At 37.0% G+C, this 23,063-nt stretch overlaps 1 protein-coding gene across 2 annotated transcripts; it reads left to right on the top strand.

The window, feature by feature from the left end:
* Positions 1–1,399: 1,399 nt before the first annotated feature.
* On the top strand, positions 1,400–22,862 carry Mcad (Medium-chain acyl-CoA dehydrogenase). 2 transcript variants are annotated; one of them, XM_028306506.1, is made up of 10 exons: positions 1,400–1,602; positions 2,713–2,806; positions 2,921–3,088; positions 11,585–11,685; positions 13,781–13,861; positions 14,155–14,285; positions 15,057–15,165; positions 15,969–16,109; positions 20,856–21,045; positions 22,598–22,862. In XM_028306506.1, exons 1-10 carry the CDS (start codon positions 1,585–1,587, stop codon positions 22,828–22,830), a joined length of 1,266 nt encoding a protein of 421 aa, XP_028162307.1. In that variant the 5' UTR covers positions 1,400–1,584; the 3' UTR covers positions 22,831–22,862. The 2 variants fall into 2 exon arrangements, with proteins under 2 accessions (XP_028162307.1, XP_028162301.1); XM_028306500.1 differs by lacking the exon at positions 11,585–11,685 and adding an exon at positions 5,903–6,006.
* Positions 22,863–23,063: the final 201 nt, after the last annotated feature.

The following is a 23,063-nucleotide window of genomic DNA, read 5'->3' as shown; positions in this document are numbered from 1 at the left end:
ATCAGACATTCTCATTTATTTGATGAACCGTATAGAGCTCAGTTATACAAACGTGATAGTAAAACTCCCGTTTGAAAATTCCACGTAGTTTTCGCGGTATAAAAATTCAAAGTTACCTATTTTTTTACTTCTACTACGTGGAAAAGTTAAGGCTAATTTTATTTAGGTAGTTAAGTAGGTAAATAAATTTTAACTTAATTTACGCCTTTACGCTGGAAAAAAGTAGCTTACGTTTCAGCTTCGTTTGATTAGCTGTACCTACCTCTTGTAAAGTAAGCGGAGCGCAATGCGCATTTGAGTAAAAGCTGACAGAAAGCTACTTTCTCTCAAACGCAAGTCGAACGCTTGCTGTGTTTTAGTAATTTTAATAAAAAAATGGTGTTTGGACTTTTAATGGTAAGTGCTCAAGTCCCTTGTTTCGTCTGGAATGAAATTGGATCGTGACTGTAGTGTGGACTAGAGATGAAACGCAAATGAATTGGAGACACTATAAATTAGCGCAATCGGTATTAAATAACAAAAAGCCTAGTTAGGTACCATGTTGCTTCTAGTGAGCACACTTAATCCACATGACAAGCATAAAATAAAATTATTGTTGAAAAAAACAAAAAACCCAATTGCGTAAAAATGAACTTAAAGATAAAAACAAGACCACTTAGTGTTCACAAATACAGTCGGAGGCTACAAATACTTGAAATATATCACCAACTAGCTGACCCGGCGAACTTCGTACCGCCTTAGCGTAGAGATTTTCTTAATATTTTTTTCCGTAAGAACCATCCTTGGACTTCCACAAACATTTAAAAAAAAGAATTATCGAAATCGGTTCAGCCGTTCACACGTGATGCCGTGACAACGCGAAACGGGTTTCATTTTTATATATATAGATAAAAGAATTGGTCATTGATGCCTCCGACTAGGGCTGCTAGGTGCAAAAACACAAAAGCCGGACTCTGTGCTTCATTTGGCCCTAAAAGCCGGACATATCACGAGGGGTGATGAGTGTCTTTGGCTCGACTTCCAACTGCACTGACGCGACAGCCACATAAAAAGCCGGACAAGACAATATTATTGGATGGACCGGACAAGACAGAAACATGTCCGGCTCAACCCTACCTCCGACTGCATTTGTGAAAACTACATTAGTTGTCTTGTTTTTATTTTATTTGTTCATTTTTTCACAGTTTTGTTTTATTGTTTTATCAATATTTTTTATAATTAGTAAGATAACAGTTACTAGTTATTAAATATGTATAGTAAATAATATAAAACATTAGTATTAATTAAAAAAATAATATCAAATAAACACTATCGATAATGAATATCGGTATTTTTCAACTACTAGAGCACACGCAATGAAGTGTGTGGTGGCCTCTCTGATAAAGGAATAGAGTGGCCTGCTGCCTGCTCAACAATAAACAGACAGGGCAACACAAAATTGTTTCTGTCTTTGAGTGGATGTCTGTGTGGCCACACAGATAATTTGCGAATCTAAACCTGTTGGCGTTGTTATTGCTGGGTTCAAAGTCCTTGCTGTAAAATTATCTAAATAAAATTTTCAATTTGCGAATAAAAAATTAGAAAATGAATCCAATCGTTCAAGTAAGTGTTTAATTATTTTATAAATTGCTAAAATTTTATTTCTCTCACTTGAGTAGGTATATGAAAGATTTTCGAATAGTTGTCTTACCTCACGGATATGTAAAACACCAAATTAATCACATACAATTTAATTTAGTGCTACATTATATGTTAATTCGCACTTAGCCGTCAAAGTCCAAAGTTCATGCAATTGCGATTGTCATTTTAATTTTTCATTTTGAAAATAGAATTTTATGTTAATGTTACGGTTAATGTGATAAATTGAAAATTATTAATAATAACCGGTTATTATGAATAATTACCGACAGTCGCGGTAAAAGTGATAAATGAATCACATTTAACAGTGATTATTTAATAATTCAAGCTTAGTACTAACAAATTTCATAAAAGAGAACAACATCTTGTGTACGTGCTCCTGTACAGCCAAACTTTTGAACGTTTTGATATCATATATTAATATAATTTGGCATAATAAGTTTGGAGTGTTTCTTGCATAATATTACTTTTCCATGATGCCTATAACATAATGTTTTGATTTAAAGTGAAAAATAGGTTAAGGTGCGGCGGGGGTGGCCCTTGGGCCACCCCTAAGCCGCCTATTTAGTTTTATACACACATAAATGACCTCATATTAATCACATTTACCAAATCATGCGGTAATTATTCATAATAACCGGCGATTATTCATAATTTTCACATTTATCATTTTGACCGTAACATAAACACTTCCTTGCAAAGCTATTGAAAATTGTCTAAATGGAAACTCAATGAACTACCATTTCTTTAAAAATAATATTTAAATTCGCCTGTTATTTTGTGGGTAGGTTCCTTCTACCTTCATTGGATGATTCAATATTCCACTAGTAGAATATTCACAACTCAATTATGACTAGCATTAATAGATTCTAAAAATTTTGCATACAGCTGACTTTGCTGATGTACTACCTACTCAATTAAGCTGTTAATTTAAGAAACAAATTAAACTATGTTGTCTTTTGTTTATATTCCTGCATTCCTGTGTACATTCTTTATGTTTATTTTAGTTTTTCATGTTCTTTTTTTCCGGAGCATATTGGTGATGTAAACTTAATCAATTATCTTCATTTTAAGATCGCACGTGCCACCAGACCTATATTCAGGTCTATATCTACAACAACACCAGTTGCTTCTGCGAAACCAATACCTACAACAGGACTTTGCTTTGGTATGTAATATTAAATCATTCTATTTTATACATTTTCTTTATTGTACTGAATATTTCTTATTTACCTACTTATTAAATTTTTTTTCAAAACGAATAAAATGTTTTCTTAAATAGAGCTTAGCGATGAGCAAAAGGCTCTTCAAGACCTGGCCAGAAAGTTCACAAAAGAAGAAATTATGCCAGTGGCTGCTCAATATGACAAGTCAGGAGAATACCCCTGGCCGATCGTCAAGAAGGCGTGGGAAGTCGGCCTTATGAATGGACACATTCCTGAACATTGCGGTAATGTAATCATAATTATCTTTAACTCTAAGTTGTAAGTAGGCACAAGGAGTGGCTTTGATAAGAAATCCCAATTAGATTATCAAACTTTCTTTACAGTTTGCGTTAAATGTTATTTATCTATCAAAGGGAAGATGCATTAACTACATAATTTTAAAGACTAATTTTCCTTTTATAACTTTTTAATTTTGTGTGGTACATATTATGATGTATATGTATATGGATGGACCATTAGTGTCTGTTTTGATATTTTTGTTAATAACTATGATGCACATCTAAATTGACTGGCAAGTGTTTGGCCAGTCGTCTAAATTATCTATGTAAAATCAAATACCGCTTGTCATAGTACATCTTCTTCTATAGTTGTCAATCATAATTATACCTAACATTAAACTTTATCGCAACTAGAATGAAGTAAACAACTTAGGCCGCTCCCGATAACGATCGTTACAAAGGTCGCGAAAGATAATAGGCAGGTAAACGATGATGTACTACAAATCCAAAGGTCAGTCATGAATAGGTAATAATGATTTCGCAGGGGGTTTGAATCTAGGCGTTTCTGAAGCTTGCCTTGTCTGCGAAGAAATTGCGTACGGTTGTTCCGGCATGATGGCAGCGATTTACATAACAGAAGTGGCTGTGAGCACTGCAGATAGGCATCTAGAATCTATTATGGCTGCCATACCTACTAGTTGAAGATAAAATACCCATGCTATAACTGATATCAGTTAAGGTTTCATGGTAGACAGTTTTGCTTTAATTATGCAGCGTGAAAGCTTCAATAGTTGTACATATTTAAAATTACAGTTTATTCGCTTCTTGGTTTTGATAATGAATATTGTGAAACAAACTATTATGTTTATACATATTATAACCACTCATCATCTCTTAAGGACTCCTCTGCTCATGAAACCTGTAGGTAATGGTGACCATAAAATAAATTCTAGGTCCATAAAATTAAATAAAAGGTATAAACGATTCACAAAATGACCGTTTTCGAAATTAAAAAATCCAAAAAAATTGCGTATTGGAATAACAATTAGATTTCGTAAAAAATACTTAAACCTTATAAAAGATTTAACGTAGTACCTTAGGTTAGGTGTCTTGTTCGTAAATTTTATGTAATGGACAAAGCTTTTTGAAAAAAAGCAAGCAACAATTGTGTACCTAAACAATAGTTAATAATTAGTTCTTATGAGTAACAAAAATGTAATTTAATATACAGTGTGAGTCACGTTAAAGTGTACATAATTATGAAAATAGATGAAACTAGACCTATTTTTATCGACAAAAAAGAGATATGCGATTTTTGGTTTTACGAAGGTAATACGATAGAGAATAATACAAAGTAATAAAAACCACCTGTTATAGGGGCATTTTTTGGAGAAATTTATCAAATAACCAAAAAAAACACGAATTTAAAAGCAGTTTTTTTTTCAAAAAGTATCATTTTTTATTATTTGTTGACCTTTTTTGTGTATTTTATGTATTTTTTTAGTATCGCCTGTTATTTAGCATTATCACTGTTTTTATTTTATCAGGATATACCGCTTAGTTAAAAGCCATTACGTTTTCTTTACAATAAGTAGTTGGAAGAAAAAAAATTAAATAAAAAATTTAAAAAAAATCTCAAAAATTTTTTGACCTCTTTTTTGTCGATAAAAATAGGTATAGTTTCCTATATTTTCATATATAGGTACACTTTAACGTGACTCACACTGTATTGTAAGCATTTAAAACTTGCAGTTAAATTCAGACGGTCATTTTGGGAACCAATCAATCGGGTAATGGTCGCTTGCCTACTGACATTTTTGGATTTTTTCAGTAATTATTCCCCTACAAGGTGCACAGGTGGTTTTTTGTGGTCTATTATTACTATTATACCTTCCCTTGAATTAGGTACTGGCTTTGCTAAGCGAATGCCTTACTCTTGGTGGAGGAGAAGCGGTTCTATGCTAGATAGACTAGATAATAATAAATTCTAGTTTTATTGTATGCATAGGTACAGATAGGTACATGATTATTACTTACAAGCTTTCCGCCCGCGGCTTCGCCCGCGTGGAATTTTGTCTGCCACAGAAAAACTTTATCGCGCGCGTCCCTGTTTCAAAAACCGGGATAAAAACTATCCTATGTCTGTATGTATGGACTCAAACTATCTCTATGCCAAATTTCATAAAAATCGGTTCAGTGGTTTAAGCGTGAAAGAGAGACAGACAGATAGAGTTACTTTCGCATTTATAATATTAGTATAGATTTCCAATAGTAGAAGAAACATGTTCAACGAACTCTAGCAGGCTTGAAAACAGAAATTTATAGATTTAGGATGTGTAAGTACACAAACATTTCGGTCGCGCCACAGATCTTGGCTCTGATATTTCTGTCACCTCAAACGGATTACGGATGGGTATTGGTCGGAATTGATATTATCAAAGTAGCAACGTTATCGATTAAATATTGATAGGTTTATCTGTATCTTTACATACACTACTACATACTATTTAATGTCTAAAACATTAATTTGATTTAGAAATCACCTGATGTAGCAGAAAATTCAGTATTTTCTCAACAAGACTGACATATTTTAGTTTTAATTTTAACATCAGGTTCATAACCTCTGTGAGACGCCATCTTTATAAATGAATTCTAAAATACCTCCATTGAAAAATGAAAAAACTTCCATGTATTTGGGTAATATTACTCATTGAAACATTTAATTTTCTTGAGGGTTTAGGCGTATGTTGTGTGTTGGCGCATGCGCTGCACCTAATCGCCTACATTTTATGATTGTTTCTAAGTCCAAAGCTATTTCAGGTGGTATAGGCAATTTCGGCGTCTTCGATGAGTGCCTCATAGCAGAAGAAATGGCATTCGGTTGTTCCGGTATCACTACGGCAGTCGGGGGAACCGGTCTTGGAGTGAGTTCATGTAGTGATACAGTTATAAAGGGGGTCCTTTGATTAGGTACCGTATAAACTCAATGTGGTACGGATATGATACGGGCATAATAAAAATATCAATTGGACGCTGTTATTTAACTAAGAAATCATATTTTCTCATGTCCATTTCATCATAACGTACTAAAAAAGTACCTACAAAAAATATCAATGTATGTGCCGTAATTGGTTTATGTCTTTTGGCCTGTTATGTATGTCTGTTCTCTGAACTTTCCACTGCCAGACAGGTACAGGTCCATCTTGGCATTTTACGTGTATGTTTTAGAAGCCTTGTATTGCTAAACATACATTATTATTATTTATACGTTTATCTACTTACTGTTTAAAAAATGGATTTTTGTATAGTTTATTTATTAATAATCTAAAATGTCTGGCAGGTGGCGGGTACTTCGTTTTGTCATTTCTTTATATTACATAAAATTTTAAGTACTGTATAAATATCACGACTAAATACAGTTATTATCAAATTTTGATTACCAAAAAGTATTAAATTTACTTATATTCTTATTATGTGTAGACTATTTATTAAAATGCATAATATGTTTTTTTACTTTTCGTTAAATCTTCAGCGTAGGTTAAAAAACCGCGAAAAACGCAGCACGCGTGACTAGGGGTTTATTCCACTTTGTTAACCTTGGTGAACATAGTGGATTTTTTAGTGTCCTAATTTCACCTCGGAAACATTTCACCTGGTGTGCCTTTGTTCACCTAGGAATTAATCGCCCAGGTGAACAGATGCGAATAAACCGCGAAAAACAAAGCACGCCGCTTAAGCCGATTTCTGCTGTCGCTAGCCTATTAACGCTGATTAAACTCTGTAAATTCTTAGCCTTATTCAAAACAATCGTATTCAATGTATATTACCTATTATTAGCCGCTGCCTTAGGAATTGGGCTATAATTATTTTCCCGAAACCTATCAACAGTTTACTCGTGCCACCTCCATCCTGAATACAAAAAGTTGAATTACAACCACTTCAAATTATTTAAATATTCTCATATAATTTACATGCAAATCAATAAGATTCATCAATTACCATGATAATGGATATTATGTATTATTTTCAGCGAATGTTAATCGGCAAACGAGTAGGTAACACTCACTGGGTTGTATTTCATTATTCTTATTCACATTGTTGTACGGGTGTTTGATTTATTTAAAATGTGCATATTTTTGGGGATACTGTGTATTTAATTATGTGCGTTCATTCATTCTTGTAAATTTTGAAATGTATAAACAAATACCAGTCACGACTTATTTTTATGAATTGGTTTCATTATAAAATACATATGATTCTATACAACAGAACTGTTACATACGACTGGAATAAAATACATGTATTATATGGCGTTATAGCTAGTACATATCTAGACACGCAGTAGCATGTCAAGCCATTATTTTATCGCTTTTGGGTGCTAATTCACCATAGGTAACTAACCTTTCAGCAAAAATTATGTCATGCATGGCGACCTGCAACTAATGGTTTCCCTAAACAAATACGACCATCTGTCCATCGGGCTGGCAGAAGGAGGAATACTGAAAATTTTAAATCTATTTCTTTTTTTAAACTTACTAGACTAGTGTTCTTTTTAGGAATTGTAGTTGCAATTGATAGTTAAGATAATACTTATGGCTACTGTTTGTGAAGTGCCCCTAAATTCTCACCTCGGGGATATTTGACTACACTTGGTTCTGTAAAGTTCGGCCTATAATGGTCAAGAGAGGTAAATTGTCTCTCTAGAGTAGAGAAATAAGGTATACTTTTGGTCTTCGTCATGACTTTTCAGTTTTCAATATCAGCTCAATTTATAGGACGCTTCCATCCAAGTTTTTGGGTGGTAGGCATTTGTGCATTTTTAGCGTGTGTCAAAACTTTAATAAAAATATCGACAATTGTGGATACCTCCAAATACGCCCTGACTATAGACCATCGCCATTAGAGATGAAACGGATAGTTGTTTGGCCGGATACCGGATACCGGATATCCGGCCAGCTACTAGGCCGGATAGCCGGATATCCGGCGGCCGGATAGTTGGCCCACTGTCTCGTGTCGAGACGAGTTTAGCGCCGCACAGGTGCTTCGAACGCGATCGGTGGGTCTATTAGTAGACTAGACTAGTCACACTTTTCGAAAATCGAATCAGTCCGAATAGAATGTCAAATTTTGCCACTTGTCAGGGGGCAGATCAATTCGGGAGATTTTGGTTGCCATCGTGAGTGTGTGATTGAATGGCAAAAATTAAATTAGTTTATATGTAATCTGCATCATAACATCAGATGATCAGACAATAAAAATTGGCCAAGTGTGAGTCGTGCCACGCGCAGTGTAGGGTTCCGTAGTTGTCCGTCGTTAACATAATATATTTCAGAAGCAAGCAATTACTTCATCCTAAGTCACTTTTAATATTTTCTTCTAAGGAATTTTTACTAGTTAAGAAATTTTATAATACCCGAGTTAAATAACTATGTGAAATAAACGATATTATTATTATTATGTTTGTACGCTTTGGAGCTCACGGGTCAAAAGTGGCCCGGTCCTTTATAAGGCTTGCGTGGGGATACAGATCCAACACGTAGAGGCCGTTTTAAGCGCAAAATAATCGACAAAAGTGAAAGTGGTGCACATGCTGGATCTAGTCTCTGACTATATCATGGGATGTAGCCAGAGACCATCCCCAGCCTGTGCACAGGAGCTATTGCAGTTATTGGAGAATGGACTAGGGTTATGGATGAAGGATGGATGGACTGGTTACTGGGCTATGGATGGAGACTACGGGTCACCTGCCTGGTTCATAGTCTCGGACTGAAAAAATGGCAGGCGGTGACTAGCCAGCGACTAAATGGGCCCCCCCTGGCGTCATGGGTCGTATAGACCGGACTGAGGGGCAACATTGGCGTCTACCAGCTCAGGGGTGTAGAGAGGTGTGCTGCGCTTTCTCCGGAGTTACTCGCGGCGTTATGCCCTTTAACACTTCCACCCCTGGAGCATATAGCTCTAGCGACTCCACTCTGGCCGGCCGGTTAAGGCAAGCCAGAGGTGAAAGTCCTGCAGACCCTCTCGGTTTCCACATCGGCAAGCCGAAGACGAGGGTCTTGACCGACTCTCGGGAGCACTCGGATTAACAACTGGCCCCGTGGTGTCGCTACTCACCAACAGCTCGCCACAAAGCTGCCCTGCGGGGCTTATTATTATTATTATTATCTTAACCGTTATAGTTTTTCTTGAAAGTTCATAATAAGCAGTATTATTACAAATTTTTACAGATTTTTCAAGCCAACACTTTAGTTTTAAGAGGGAGGGGGGGGGGACGCTCTACGCGCTCGAACAAAAATTGGCACTTTAAACTTTAATAATTTGCAAATACATAGATCCCTAAATGGAAAAATAGTTTTAGCAACCCCTAAGCCATTTTAAAAGACCTCCAACGATACCCCACACGATGGGGTAGAAAATGAAAAATTCATCCCCACTTTACAAGTAGGGGAGCTACCCGAGCTACCCTAAAAAAATTTTTTTTCAAAATTTTATTTTACCGTTTTGTCGTAATGAATATACATGCCTAAATTTTTTTTTTGTTGTACAATAACTAAATGTCTATGTATAACTTTACTGCATATCTGAATTGTACAATTGTTTGTTATCCTAAATAAAATAAAATACCTCTACAAAATTACAGCTCCCTAGTGCCAATAGTTTCTAAGCAAAACCTCGGACAGACAGACAGACAGACATATCGAAACTATAAATAAAATAAGCAATTTTTTTAATCTATTTTATTTGGCATCATTTCGACTTAACAGATAAATTTTCTTTTTATTTATTTACTTATTCATGAATAGAACGATAGTACCAATAACGCTATTCAATTAAGACGCATAGTAACAAAGTTCATTTGTTATGTATTCGTCATTAGAGTGAATAGCTCGAGAAAAAGAAATTAGTTTTTTTAAAGGCCTTAACCTCGTAAGACCGAAGAGTAAATTGTGTCGACTTCTAAGTATCGCCGAATGTGCTTTCAGAAGAACGAATAATTTGAAGTAGTAAACGCCGAGCACTTCGAGTAAAAAAATTTCTATGTTAGAGAATTTCTTTTGCATTCATATTTTCAGGGGCCCTATATAATAGTGCATAGAGCTTATTTTAGGTGAAAAATAATAAAAAAATGTTTTCTCTTAAAAGAACATTCGGTATTACAGACTTTAAAAAGGAAAAGTAAATAAATTGTATTTTATACTTTAAAGTAAAACATAAATGTAACCTTCTTAATAAATTAATACTACATAAAGATACAATAACGATATTAATAAATGTAACTGAAAAGGAACAACGGTTTTAATTTTATTTAATGTTTCATAATTAGTACTTTTAAAAGTACTATCGGTTTTATAACATACACTAATGATAGGTTAAAATGTACAAGAAGTAAAGTGAATATTCATGTTAATTATAATATTTACTAAACTAAAAATCAGAACGTTCTCATGGTAAATATTCTCAATCATATCATAATTTTAAAAGTCCAATACTCAATCCCATCTCAATAGAAAAAATATACAAAAATAAAACTTTCACCATCAAGACCGAATGTTCCTTGCAAAGAACTTTTATTTTCAAACGAAAAAAAATCTTACAAAACTACTTCAAATTGGGAAAAATAATTTTTTTGCTTGTTTAGCAGTATTTTAACTTAAATTATACTGGTCAGTTTTGCAATTAAACTACGTTTACGTGAAGAAAAAAAATTAATCGCACATCATGTCTTCTCGGACGAACCACCTTGTCAAAGAAAAATGATAATTTGACAGTGACATTTTGTTTTTTTTATATTAATAAGTTCGGATACCTGATTTTGAATCCTTTAAGCCATAGACTATCACTCTTTTCTTTCGATAGGCGCGAATTTTTGAACTTAAATTTATAGCTAAAGTTTTAGTTCCTCTGATGGCACATCCGGCGATACTTCGAAATCACCTCCGAAAATGTCTCGGCGTTACTGACTACAAAGTTTCAGTTCCTTCTGAGGCACATCCGGGCTTACGAGGTTAATATGGCTTTTTGTAACTTTTTGGACTTTAAATAAAAGCCGTCATTATTATAACCCATTTTATTGATGTTTACCTCAAAGATTAATGTATTTAATTTTATTAATAGGCAATTGTCGTAGTTTTTTTAATATCCGGTATCCGGCCGGATAGTGAGTTACTATCCGGTATCCGGCCGGATAGTAAATTTAGGCCGGATATCCGGCCTACCGGATAGTTACCGGATATCCGTTTCATCTCTAATCGCCATACAATGTCACGATATCCGAACGGTGAATGGGTCGGACTGGTCGACTCGTGATCCGAGGAACGCGGGTGTGAACCCAGCTGCCGCTCGACTATTGTGGTGAATCCACTCGTAAGACAAGCATATTTAACTTACCACGAGAGGTTAACGGGATTATTATAAGTAATTTGTATGTATTTACAAATTGCTAATATTCATTTAAAAAATGCATAGTCAGTCGAAATATTGACTGGTGGTTATTTTTTGTAGGCGGTATGGAGTTGGGCGTGTTTGACGGGTGTATGGTCGCTGAGGAGATTGCTTTCGGATGTACGGGCATCATGACAGCCCTGGAGGCTAGCGGACTCGGTGTGAGTGTTATGCATTGAAAGCAAGGGTTTCTGACACGAAAGTTTCGCTATCAATTTAGTTTTCTCTTAGTAGTAGTAGTATCTTGTTGATTTTGTACTAAGCCACCTTTTAAAATCGCTTGCTTTTTTAAGCCACTTTAAAATAGCTTGCTTGTTTATTAATCCAGTAGTTGAAGTTAATACCAATGCGATTGTAGTAGTACTGGCATGTTTGTTTGTGTGCCTGATTCTTTGATATGGAGCTTAGCGCGGGCCGAAAAGCATCTAGGGTTATGATTTCACGTTTCTCAGTTGATTTAGCGCATAACCGTTCAGGTTGGTTAAACTAACTTCTGGCTTTGTAGGGCTCTTTGCATGAACAATAAAATTGCATGAGATTCTGCTTCCCTACCCTAGCCTTTGAGCTACACTATATTTATTTATTTATTAAAGACGCAATACAGATTACAATTGAGATTTCACAAATAAAATTGTGTAGCACGTAAACTTAAGGGTTAAATTGTAACCTAACAACATGCATCCTATTCCTTACAAATGAATATGACAACAAAACTTCAAATACTGACATACATTTTACAGAAATTAAAAGTTTTAGTTTTACCTACTACCTACTAAAATCAATGTAGAGACGTTAATTAAATTTCATATGATTAATGTAAAATGTAAATAAAACATTTCATATACACATTTTTTTATTTCCCACTTAAGGGTGCCATAGTCAACAAGGAACCCTTACCTCCATCTTCCTATGCAACATAAGATTGACTTTCGATATTTTAATCATTCGATATTTTGATCGTTCGACGAAACGTGTTCGATATTTTGATTTTCGATAATTTGTTATTCGATATGCCGGAGGTAAACCCCAAAACCAAAACATAGGCGTCTAAACTGTCTGTTTTTCACAATATCAATTTTAATTTTTAATGATATAATCTATGACTGTCATTGATTTTCAAATTATGACTTCTATTTATCTTAACTTACTAAACTTATTTCAAGTAGCTACAATAGTTAAAAATCATCTTGTTCTGACCTCAAAAAGTTAAGTAATGATCGTTTTGTCTCTCGACTTGTTTACTATTGAACTCAAAAACAATAAAAATACGTGCCAAGTCATCACTGTAGCGTTTGGTAGGTATTCATAAACAATTAAAACACAGTTTTATACGCTTCTTACATAATATTATGAAATACTATTCGTATGTTTAAGTATCTATTTATTTCATTGAATAATTTAGGTAATTTCTTTGTGTATTTATTTCAATTTATTAATGTTTATAATGTTAAGTTTTACAAAGTTAGGTAGGTTATAATATTAAACTATACTTACTTATATTAAACTTACACACCTTATTGATCATCACGAAGTACTCTACACTGCTTTAACTAGTCTACACTCTACAGAAGGTATTCAGTGTGACGATACTGCTTGTATTCTACAGCTTTATGCCTATAAGCATGTTTGTCTCTCATCTATGTTTTTGTAACAATGACTTGTTTTAAAATTTACTTTTGTTACATTATACAACAGGATGTATGTATAGATCAAAGGGTAAACCTTTTTGCAGTTTATGTATGTAGATTGAACAACACGTAGTTTTTATTAGACATCCTGCATATTGGATTGTATATCAAAGTAAATTTTAAATATATCGTCAGCACATCAAACTTTTTTTTTGCAAAATAACACCTATTGCAAATACATAGCGCTCGTTCCCAATGAGTCACACCGTAAATGATGATACTGAATAAACATTTTTTCTTTCTTTCTTTCTAACGAGTAACACTGTTAACTCGTTGAAAAAATAATCCCATCCAGTAACATCGTCATTCACACTGTAGCGTTTATTTTCTTACTTAAGGTGTAGGTTACTTAAGTATGTAGGTATTTTGATTTTAAATGTAATTTGTACATTATTTCTTTATAACGGAATCTTTATAAGTGTGAACCAGTAACAGTGTGACTGCATAGATTTTTTGAGTAACAGTGTTACTCGTTTCAGAGTGACTCGTTGGGAACAAGCGATTTTAGCTTGATGTGTTGCCTGTTCTTCTCGTTGTATTGGAAGATTAAAATGTTTCTGTGTTCTAGCAAACTCCCGTCATCATCGCCGGCAACAAGGAGCAGCAGAAGAAATACCTCGGCAGACTGATTGACGAGCCACTACTAGCTGTATGTACTAAAAAAACAATTTAATGACTTTTTTTTTAAACAAACTCAGACCGACTAACCACTTCCACCTTACTCTGCTGCACTAGGTATCTCAGAAGCTATGCGAAGACTAAAAAGACGGCACATTCTGGAGATAGAGAGCCAGAATTCACTAAATTGATTGCAAACTGCGCAAGAATTCCATTAAGCGTTTCAAAGTTCATATAAAGTGCTTATCTCGAAGTAATGGATCAGACACCGAATTTAACTTAAGCTCCAAGGCTAAAATAAAAGTTACTATATCAATTTTACAGGCCTATGGCGTCACAGAACCCGGTGCGGGCTCTGACGTCGCGGGAATTAAGACCAAGGCGGAGAAGAAGGGCGACGAATGGATCCTGAACGGCCAGAAGATGTGGATCACCAACGGAGGCGTCGCCAACTGGTAAATAAATCTGTCAATCTCATTTTATAATAGACTAGCTTTCCGCCCGCCGCTTCGCTCGCGTGGTATTCTGTCTGTCACAGAAAAAAATATCGCGCGCGTCTCTGTTTCAAAACTGGGATAAAAACTATCCTATGTTCTTTACCGGGACTCAAACTATCTCTATGCTGAATTTCATCAAATCGGTTTAAAGTGCTTCACGAGCTCTCTCAAATGGTACCAATAACAGGTTACAGAATAAACGGGATCTATCCGAAAATTCTTCCATACATTTGGTAATTTACATATTCGTAAAACTTGGTATTATGAGTAGACCAAAAATAGACGTCTTTATGGACTTCGTTTCCAGTTATTAATTTATAATAATAAAAATTGTAATGTATAAAATAATCTAACCACTTTGTATTTAGCTCCGTTGTTTACCTATTTTCGATGTAAGTTTATCAAAAAGTGTTCTAATTCGAAAAATAAAAGATTCACACATCATGATTCATGACTCAGTCGACTTATCAAACACTGTTTTGTTGAAATTAAAAAACTGGTTACTGAACCTGAAAGTGCTTTACGAGCTCTGTGTGTGTCGAATGTTGCCATCCTTCTCACACAAAGGGAGATGCCAGCATGAGCGAAGGAGACAGCAGACCCGGAACTACGTAAACAGAGTTTCGGAGTAGGCCCCCTGTTGCGTAGTTTTAAAGATATAAGCATACATAGGGAAAGCCAGCGAAAAGCGACTTTGTTATATACCATGTAATGATGATTTGTCTCCAGGTACTTCGTGTTGGCTCGCACCAACCCCGATCCCAAGTGCCCAGCCAGCAAGGCGTTCACCGGTTTCATCGTAGAGCGCGACTGGCCTGGAGTCACCCCCGGCCGCAAGGTAAGCCAATTCATATAGAAAAAACTTATTATGCTACGCTATTATTTCAGATCAGGGTTGCATGATTTAAATCACCATTTTTATTGCATGATTTTTTAAATAAAAATCACTGATTTAAATAAATGACCGATACAATCAACTGTAATGTTCCAAAACAATGTTTATCATTATTAATTTTAATATTTGGTGTTAAAGTATGAAATGATGAGATGTTGCCAGCTGTATGTATACATCATACATCAATTTTACGCAAATAAAAATGTTTTCCGCAAGAAAAACTAAAGAAACGCAAAACCTATAAAAAATCTATAGTTATAAATAAATAAAATCGTGATTTAAAAATAACAGATGGAATTCTTTTGTTTAATAAAAAAGTCATCATTTTTTCAACCCTGTTTCAGATGTACTTAATATTGACTAAAATCGATTAATGATTTTATCGAGACCTAGGATTACGGAATCCCTGCATAACACTTTTTCCATGTCTCTATCTATTCGTCTATCTAATCTATCTATTCGTCTATCTTAGCGAGAGGCTAGCTACATACAAAGATATCATGAATACGAACTTTGGGAGTAGGTATTACATTTTTCTTTCGACGTTGATTTAATTTGATTCCTCTTCTGGACGCAGTTCTATAACTGGTTATACTGGTACTAAAAAGATGACTCTGTTCCACCACTTCTCACATACACATTGAGAACAATGTTGTCCCGAAGTGGTGGTAGGACAAGCTATATGTATTTGGAATGTGCACAAATTTACTGGTAGCATGTCTAGTTTCATCGATATTTCTTTACAGGAACAAAATATGGGCCAGCGCGCATCCGACACTCGCGGCATCACTTTTGAAGATGTTCGCATCCCAAAGGAAAATGTACTCATTGGAGAGGGCGCAGGTTTCAAAATCGCTATGGGAGCCTTCGACAAAACCAGGCCACCGGTAAGTTAGCTATTACAATGCTTTATTACTTTTCTAATATTGCTGGATGTCGCAAAAGACGACAAATAAACTAATATTATATGAACCATCCTCAACCTTTCTGGCCAGCGTGAAGAGTGTAGAATAAAATATCCTTCATTTGCCTCTGGTATAATAGGTGACCTCATGAAAAGTCGCATCGATTGGTCCAATGGACGAGAAACATTTGTATAAAACCCAAAAATAATCAATTTTAATTTATGCGGTGTTCGAACTTAGTGACCCTGGTTATTTGTTGTTAGCAGATTGTATTGTCTACTACAATTGACGCAATATTATAATGCAGAAGCAGTACAGGAAATGTTTTTACTTTTTGTTGTGTAGGTGGCAAGTACCATATGTAGGGTATAAGGTACTTACACGTGGCATTTACAGAGCAAGTGTTCCATCCTAGACTGTATCTTACTCAACATCAAGTGAGAATACGGTCAAATACATGCCTTATACTGCTAAACATGAATACCATTTCGATGTAGTAAAATAAGTAAAGTTTATTGATGTTTTCATTATACCTAGTTGTTGCAAATCACGAAGGCGAGTGAGCTTAAGGCCTCAGCCTCGAACTTAGCGGGCAGCGGGGCGGCGGCGGCGGCGGCGCGGGAGCGGCAGGATCTTATGCGTAAAATCAAATAGACCGGTTCTCGAAAACAGCGGCGCGGCAGCGGGGCGGCAGCGGGCAACGAGCGGGCGGCGGCGAGGGAGCGGGCAACGAGCGGGCAGAGCGCATTCCTTCTTTTGCCCACAATAAATCGAGCGTTAGGAATAAATTTGAATCGAAATAAAATTGTCGCCGTTGTTCAGACATTTCGTTTGCGAATAAAAACAAATATCTCGACAAAACAACCCCGAACACAACACTTCGCCGCTAAAGCGCCGCGCGAGCTGCCCGCTTGTTTCGAGAACGGGTCTGCGTTGCCCGCCCCGCTCCAGCGCCGCCGCCGCTCCCGCCCCGCTGCCCGCTAAGTTCGAGGCTGAGGCCTTAGGCTCGGCGCAAATGGACCACCGACCACAGCCACCGATGCACAGTGATCAATAANAAGATAATATAATCCTAACAGGAGAAAGGTCTTTCGAGCAGACGGGGGCCCCCTCAGTCGCGGGGCCCTGGGCACGTGCCCAAAGTGCCCAGTGGGAAAGAGATGCCTGAGTAAAATTGCTAATAATTATGACATAACTAATGGATTACCTAATATTAAGTGTTATATCTTAAATACAAAATAATTTATTTTATTTTTGGTTAATTAAGTAGGTACATAAGTGCTTTGAAATTTATCTAATGAAGTCACGGGTAAAAAGCACTAGTTTTTACTACCTATGTTTAAAACACAACACTTAGTTGAAGTAGTGTCCCTTAAAATATGTAGAGTCAAAGCGAAAGATCTAAATTTAGATGTCCGATTTAATAAAATTAGTACTAATAACACTTTTCTTACGAGTAGTTATAGCCTGACCAGGAACATAAAAACCCTCGCCATGTTGCGGAAAACTAATGGTACTAATTTCTTTTAATGGCAACAGTTACTGAAAACTTCATTAACATGTCACCTTGCATGTCAGTGTATTGCTGTCAAAGTGTAAACAAACTTTATTTTAAATGTGTGCAATTGATTTTGTGAATTAAATTGCTAAAATATTTTTATAGTCGTGAAAGAAAAGTGGTTCACAATGTGTTAATGTATTTGTCGAAGAGAAATACCAAGGGTTCGGACAATATTTTCATTGAATAATGTTTCCGACAAAGGTTGTCAAATTGACTGACATGTTTATCGTATAGTACAGTCTACTATGAAAATTAGCTGTAGTTTGTTTCAACTACCTATTTTAAAGTTTTTTGTCACTTTCTCAGTTTTGAATTTTATGGAATTGGGAAAGAAGTACCGAGTTTGAAGCGTTCATGAGCAGACATTGCAGTTGAATATTCAAGTTCTGAATTTGATTATTGATGAATAATAAAATAAATCCTACTAGCTCGATTGATGGTTTCATTTAATTTATTTAAACCAGGTTACCTTTATTAATATTTTTTCGTTAATTTATGAAAATATCAAATTAGCCCGTAATCCTGAATCCTGATACATAAATTTAGCCTATTAATTTAACACAGGTACGACTGTACTNTAGCTTTTTCTATTGTTTTTGGCTTGAAATAGCATTACTTTAATTTCTAATTACGATATTTATTGGAAATGTCAAACATCGACACTTTTTAGCAATACCTTAATTTTAGTGTTAAGTCGACATTTCAAAAAAGTCTTAAATTGAGAAATATGACTCCTTTTCCGATGCCAGCGCTAGTGGGAGGTCAAAGGACCCTTACAGTAATACTTTTTCACTTCTCCAAGCAATATACACACATTATCGACATATAAATAAAAATGTAATACCCGAAACGTTTCGGGTGTTACAGTTTTTAATCAAGAAAGAAACATACTAAATTAGTATCATGCTCAGATATTAGTTAGTATTTGAAATCATTACTACCATGACCTTACTTTTACCAAATATTGTTACCCTAATCCATGTGTAAGGTACAATAATAAAACAAATACCTGTTTTTCTGTTTCGGGTGTTACATCGCCGAAGTAACAAGAAAACACACTTAAAACTTGATGATTATCCATTTTTTTGGGACTATGACGCTATCTACCAATACTATGATAAATACCCTCGAATCATATAGCGGCAAAACGTTTCACAGATTGATAGTTTTTTTTAAATCGTATTACCAATAATTAAAGAGAAAATGATCATTCAGACAGTTGACTTAAGTATAGACTTTGAAGACTAATAACTTAAAAATTACTTGTTTCTTTCAGATTTTTTTTGTTGCACATTATAATTTGGAATGTTTACTTTCAAAATTCATCAGATTTTATGCGAAAAGAACATATTTAGTTTTTCACCCTCGGTAACATTTGTCATGGAATGACCCTGTTATAGAAAATGAAGTATATACCTTCATTAATGTGCACCATATTTCATAATACGCAATAATGCATTGTATAAGTCAAACCAAACAGATAACTGTGCGCGAAAACAGGAAGTAAATAGAACAAATCAGTACAAATTAGCGAGAGCACTGCATTTACTAGCTGATATCTCAGTAATGACTTACCTTTAACCGTTCATATTCAACAAAAATATGAGGTAAGTACCCGCAATCACATCGCGATGATTTGTTTTAACTACCCTCACAATGTCAAATTTGAATATTATCCACCTAATATCTCATTATTGATCACCGTGCGGTGGCTGTCGCGCGCTACTGCCACATTTCTAAGAGTGTCAGAAGCGAGCGAGAGCCACAGCTGTCTGGAAGTATAACCCGCTCGCGCTCGTTGCTAAATATTAGGAATAGGTATTTGGATTAGGTATTTTAAAATATTTGGATTAGGTAAATAAAAATAGGAGCTATATTAAACCTATTTTACGTACTTCAAGTGTGTTTTACGCACTTTAAGTTCCTTTGAAGCATCTTAGAGTATGCGCACACCGTTGATTTTTAGTTGGCCGATAGTTGTGCCCGATTTTAAGAGTAGGCGCACACCGTTGATTTTTAGTTGGTCGATAGTTGTGCCCGATTTTAAATTGTATGAAGAATCGGCCAAATCGAATCGGCGTAGTGTGCGCACTCCCATTCATGCCCGTACTGATCAACTGCCCGATTAAACTATCGGCCGACGAAAAATCAACGGTGTGGGCTTACTCTAAATTGTAGAAGAATCGGCCAAATCGAATCGGCATAGTGTGCGCACTCCCATATATGCCCATACTGATCAACTGCCCGACTAAACTATCGGTCGACGAAAAATCAACGGTGTGCGCCTACTCTTATGCTGATTTACACGCATTAAGTATTTAACTGAATTTTAACTTAATTCTTCTGGTAATTTGCTGGGTGATTCTTGTCACTTGACACGTTTTGACAAGCAGTTTCATAGAAAACAAAAGCTTGACTACATCAATACGTTTTGACATAGACTTAGTTAAAAAGTTACCTACTTAACACGTGTAAATCAGCCTTAATACGTCACGCAGCGAGTTGCGAGTCAAAACAAAAGTACGACGAGATAGGTGAAATAAAATTACATTAGTTACGACCCTATCTGACCTAGTTGGAGCATATGCAGGTCCAATGTGCATTTCGACGTTGAAGCATATGCGCAAGTAATATTTACGTATTTTTTTGTACCTTCAGTAAACCAAAAAAATTAATGCAGTTAGGAGGTATGTCACTTCAACGTCGATTTGTCTATGTGCCTACTTAACACACATGGTATATTTTATAAAGGTTTTGTAAACAATCAATAGTGTGAAGTGCATTCAAGTTTACTGTTAATAAGACTGATTTTGTTTTGTCCTTGCCTTGCCTTGCTGTCAGCAGTCGAGTGTTAAGGATAAAGTACTCGTAAAATGGATGAAATAATGTAAGTTTCTAAGCTACAACCTACCGTAGGTATACGGTTGACTGGATGGTTCTGTCATTGTATACATACATAAAGTAGAAATAAATAGTAAATTTAAAATGACCTATGACCTAAATGACCCGCTCAGCTTCACACAAAGTTGGAACAAATGTATCGTTTTTATTTCTAGTCTTACATATTTCAATACATACTTTTTTACAGATAGGCTTTAAATAAATTATTTATAAATACTTATGATATTCATTTAAGTAACCACATTCCCTATTATTCTGTATTCCAGGTAGCAGCAGGAGCCACCGGCTTAGCCAACCGCGCTCTCTACGAGGCCACGAAGTACTCGCTTGAGCGCAAGACATTCGGCGTGCCCATCGCGTACCACCAGGGCGTGGCCTTCATGCTGGCAGACATGGCCACCGGCGTCGAGACCGCGCGCCTCGCCTGGCAGAAGGCTGCCTGGATGGTGGACCACGGTGAGAACCCTCAGTAGCCACAGCAGGAGACCCTCGCTCCACCAGGGCGTGCCTTCATGCTGGCAGACATGGCCACCGGCGTCGAGACCGCGCGCCTCGCCTGGCAGAAGGCTGCCTGGATGGTGGACCACGGTGAGAACCCTCAGTAGCCACAGCAGGAGACCCTCGCTCCACCAGGGCGTGCCTTCATGCTGGCAGACATGGCCACCGGCGTCGAGACCGCGCGCCTCGCCTGGCAGAAGGCTGCCTGGATGGTGGACCACGGTGAGAACCCTCAGTAGCCACAGCAGGAGACCCTCGCTCCACCAGGGCGTGCCTTCATGCTGGCAGACATGGCCACCGGCGTCGAGACCGCGCGCCTCGCCTGGCAGAAGGCTGCCTGGATGGTGGACCACGGTGAGAACCCTCAGTAGCCACAGCAGGAGACCCTCGCTCCACCAGGGCGTGCCTTCATGCTGGCAGACATGGCCACCGGCGTCGAGACCGCGCGCCTCGCCTGGCAGAAGGCTGCCTGGATGGTGGACCACGGTGAGAACCCTCAGTAGCCACAGCAGGAGACCCTCGCTCCACCAGGGCGTGCCTTCATGCTGGCAGACATGGCCACCGGCGTCGAGACCGCGCGCCTCGCCTGGCAGAAGGCTGCCTGGATGGTGGACCACGGTGAGAACCCTCAGTAGCCACAGCAGGAGACCCTCGCTCCACCAGGGCGTGCCTTCATGCTGGCAGACATGGCCACCGGCGTCGAGACCGCGCGCCTCGCCTGGCAGAAGGCTGCCTGGATGGTGGACCACGGTGAGAACCCTCAGTAGCCACAGCAGGACCCTCGGTCCCACCATGCACCACCAGGCCGTGGCCCTTAGTGAAGACCGCGTGAATCGGCCTGGCCAGTATACTATGGCCTGGCAGAATGCGGACCACGGAGAGTGCACGTGATGAATGATCAGTGGCTATAAATAAAGAGTCAAGCACCACCTAAGAGCGGCCTTCATGCTGGCCGCTACCTGCAGAGGGCGCTAGTATAACTAGCACTAGCAAACAGAAAAAAAAGCAGTCACTATTTTACTTCTTGTTTTATTTTGTAATAAATTATCTGTTGTATTAAAATATGTACCGTCTTAACCATTTTAAACTCAAGTTCTTCTTTGCAATTTTATTCACATTTTGGCAGACAGTTGTAATTGTAAAAAAAACTCTTTGCGCTAGTGCTGCACTCTGGCGACAGAACATTGCAGTATTACGTTCTATTGGCGCCACTATAGAGTTATGTCGCTAGTGACTAAGATAGTGGCGCCAACTAGTAAGTAACGTTACTCAATAAGTTACTGTTTCTCTTCACGATAGAATTGGTACAGTATCGGTACACCGATAAAGACTAGGTATTTTTAAACGTTATTTCCATACTAAACATCACGTTAAACGAGTCCAGTGTGGATTTTTTTCCCAACGAGTCACATTGTTACATGTTACAGTGTGACTGGATGGGAACTGGCTATTTTTATTAGTGACTACAATAGAAATGACCAATACTTTACCATTTTTTCCTTTTCTCCAGGGCAAAAGAATACTACCATCGCATCGGTCGCCAAGCTTCACGCGTCAGAGGTGGCTAACAAGGCCGCCACCGACGCCGTCCAGATATTCGGCGGCAACGGATTCAACACCGAATACCCCGTCGAGAAGCTTATGAGGGACGCCAAGATCTACCAAATCTACGAAGGCACCTCCCAAATCCAAAGAGTCATCATCTCCAGAGAGGCTATCCAAGCCGCCAAGGCATCTATGTAATACACCTCGGACCCACACATTTTTATAGTCTTTTATTGAAAACTTTTGTTATGCGTTGATCATGTTGTATTAAAGAGAATTATTGTTGCGTAAATAGTTACGAAACCTTAAATCTGTATGTTAAAATCTATACAATAAACTATTTTATGTAAATTATCGTATTTTTAAGCTTCAATCCATACCTACAATAGGAAACTATCAGAGCTTTCCGACTGTAAAAATATTGTTCTAAA

The sequence above is a fragment of the Ostrinia furnacalis genome, unplaced genomic scaffold (assembly GCF_004193835.3).
Source record: "Ostrinia furnacalis isolate ACB-3 unplaced genomic scaffold, ASM419383v2 OfSCF0188, whole genome shotgun sequence".
Classification (NCBI taxonomy): Eukaryota; Metazoa; Arthropoda; class Insecta; order Lepidoptera; family Crambidae; genus Ostrinia; species Ostrinia furnacalis.
The sequence above is the reverse complement of the archived record's forward strand: the minus strand, read 5'-3'. Positions and strand labels throughout refer to the sequence as shown.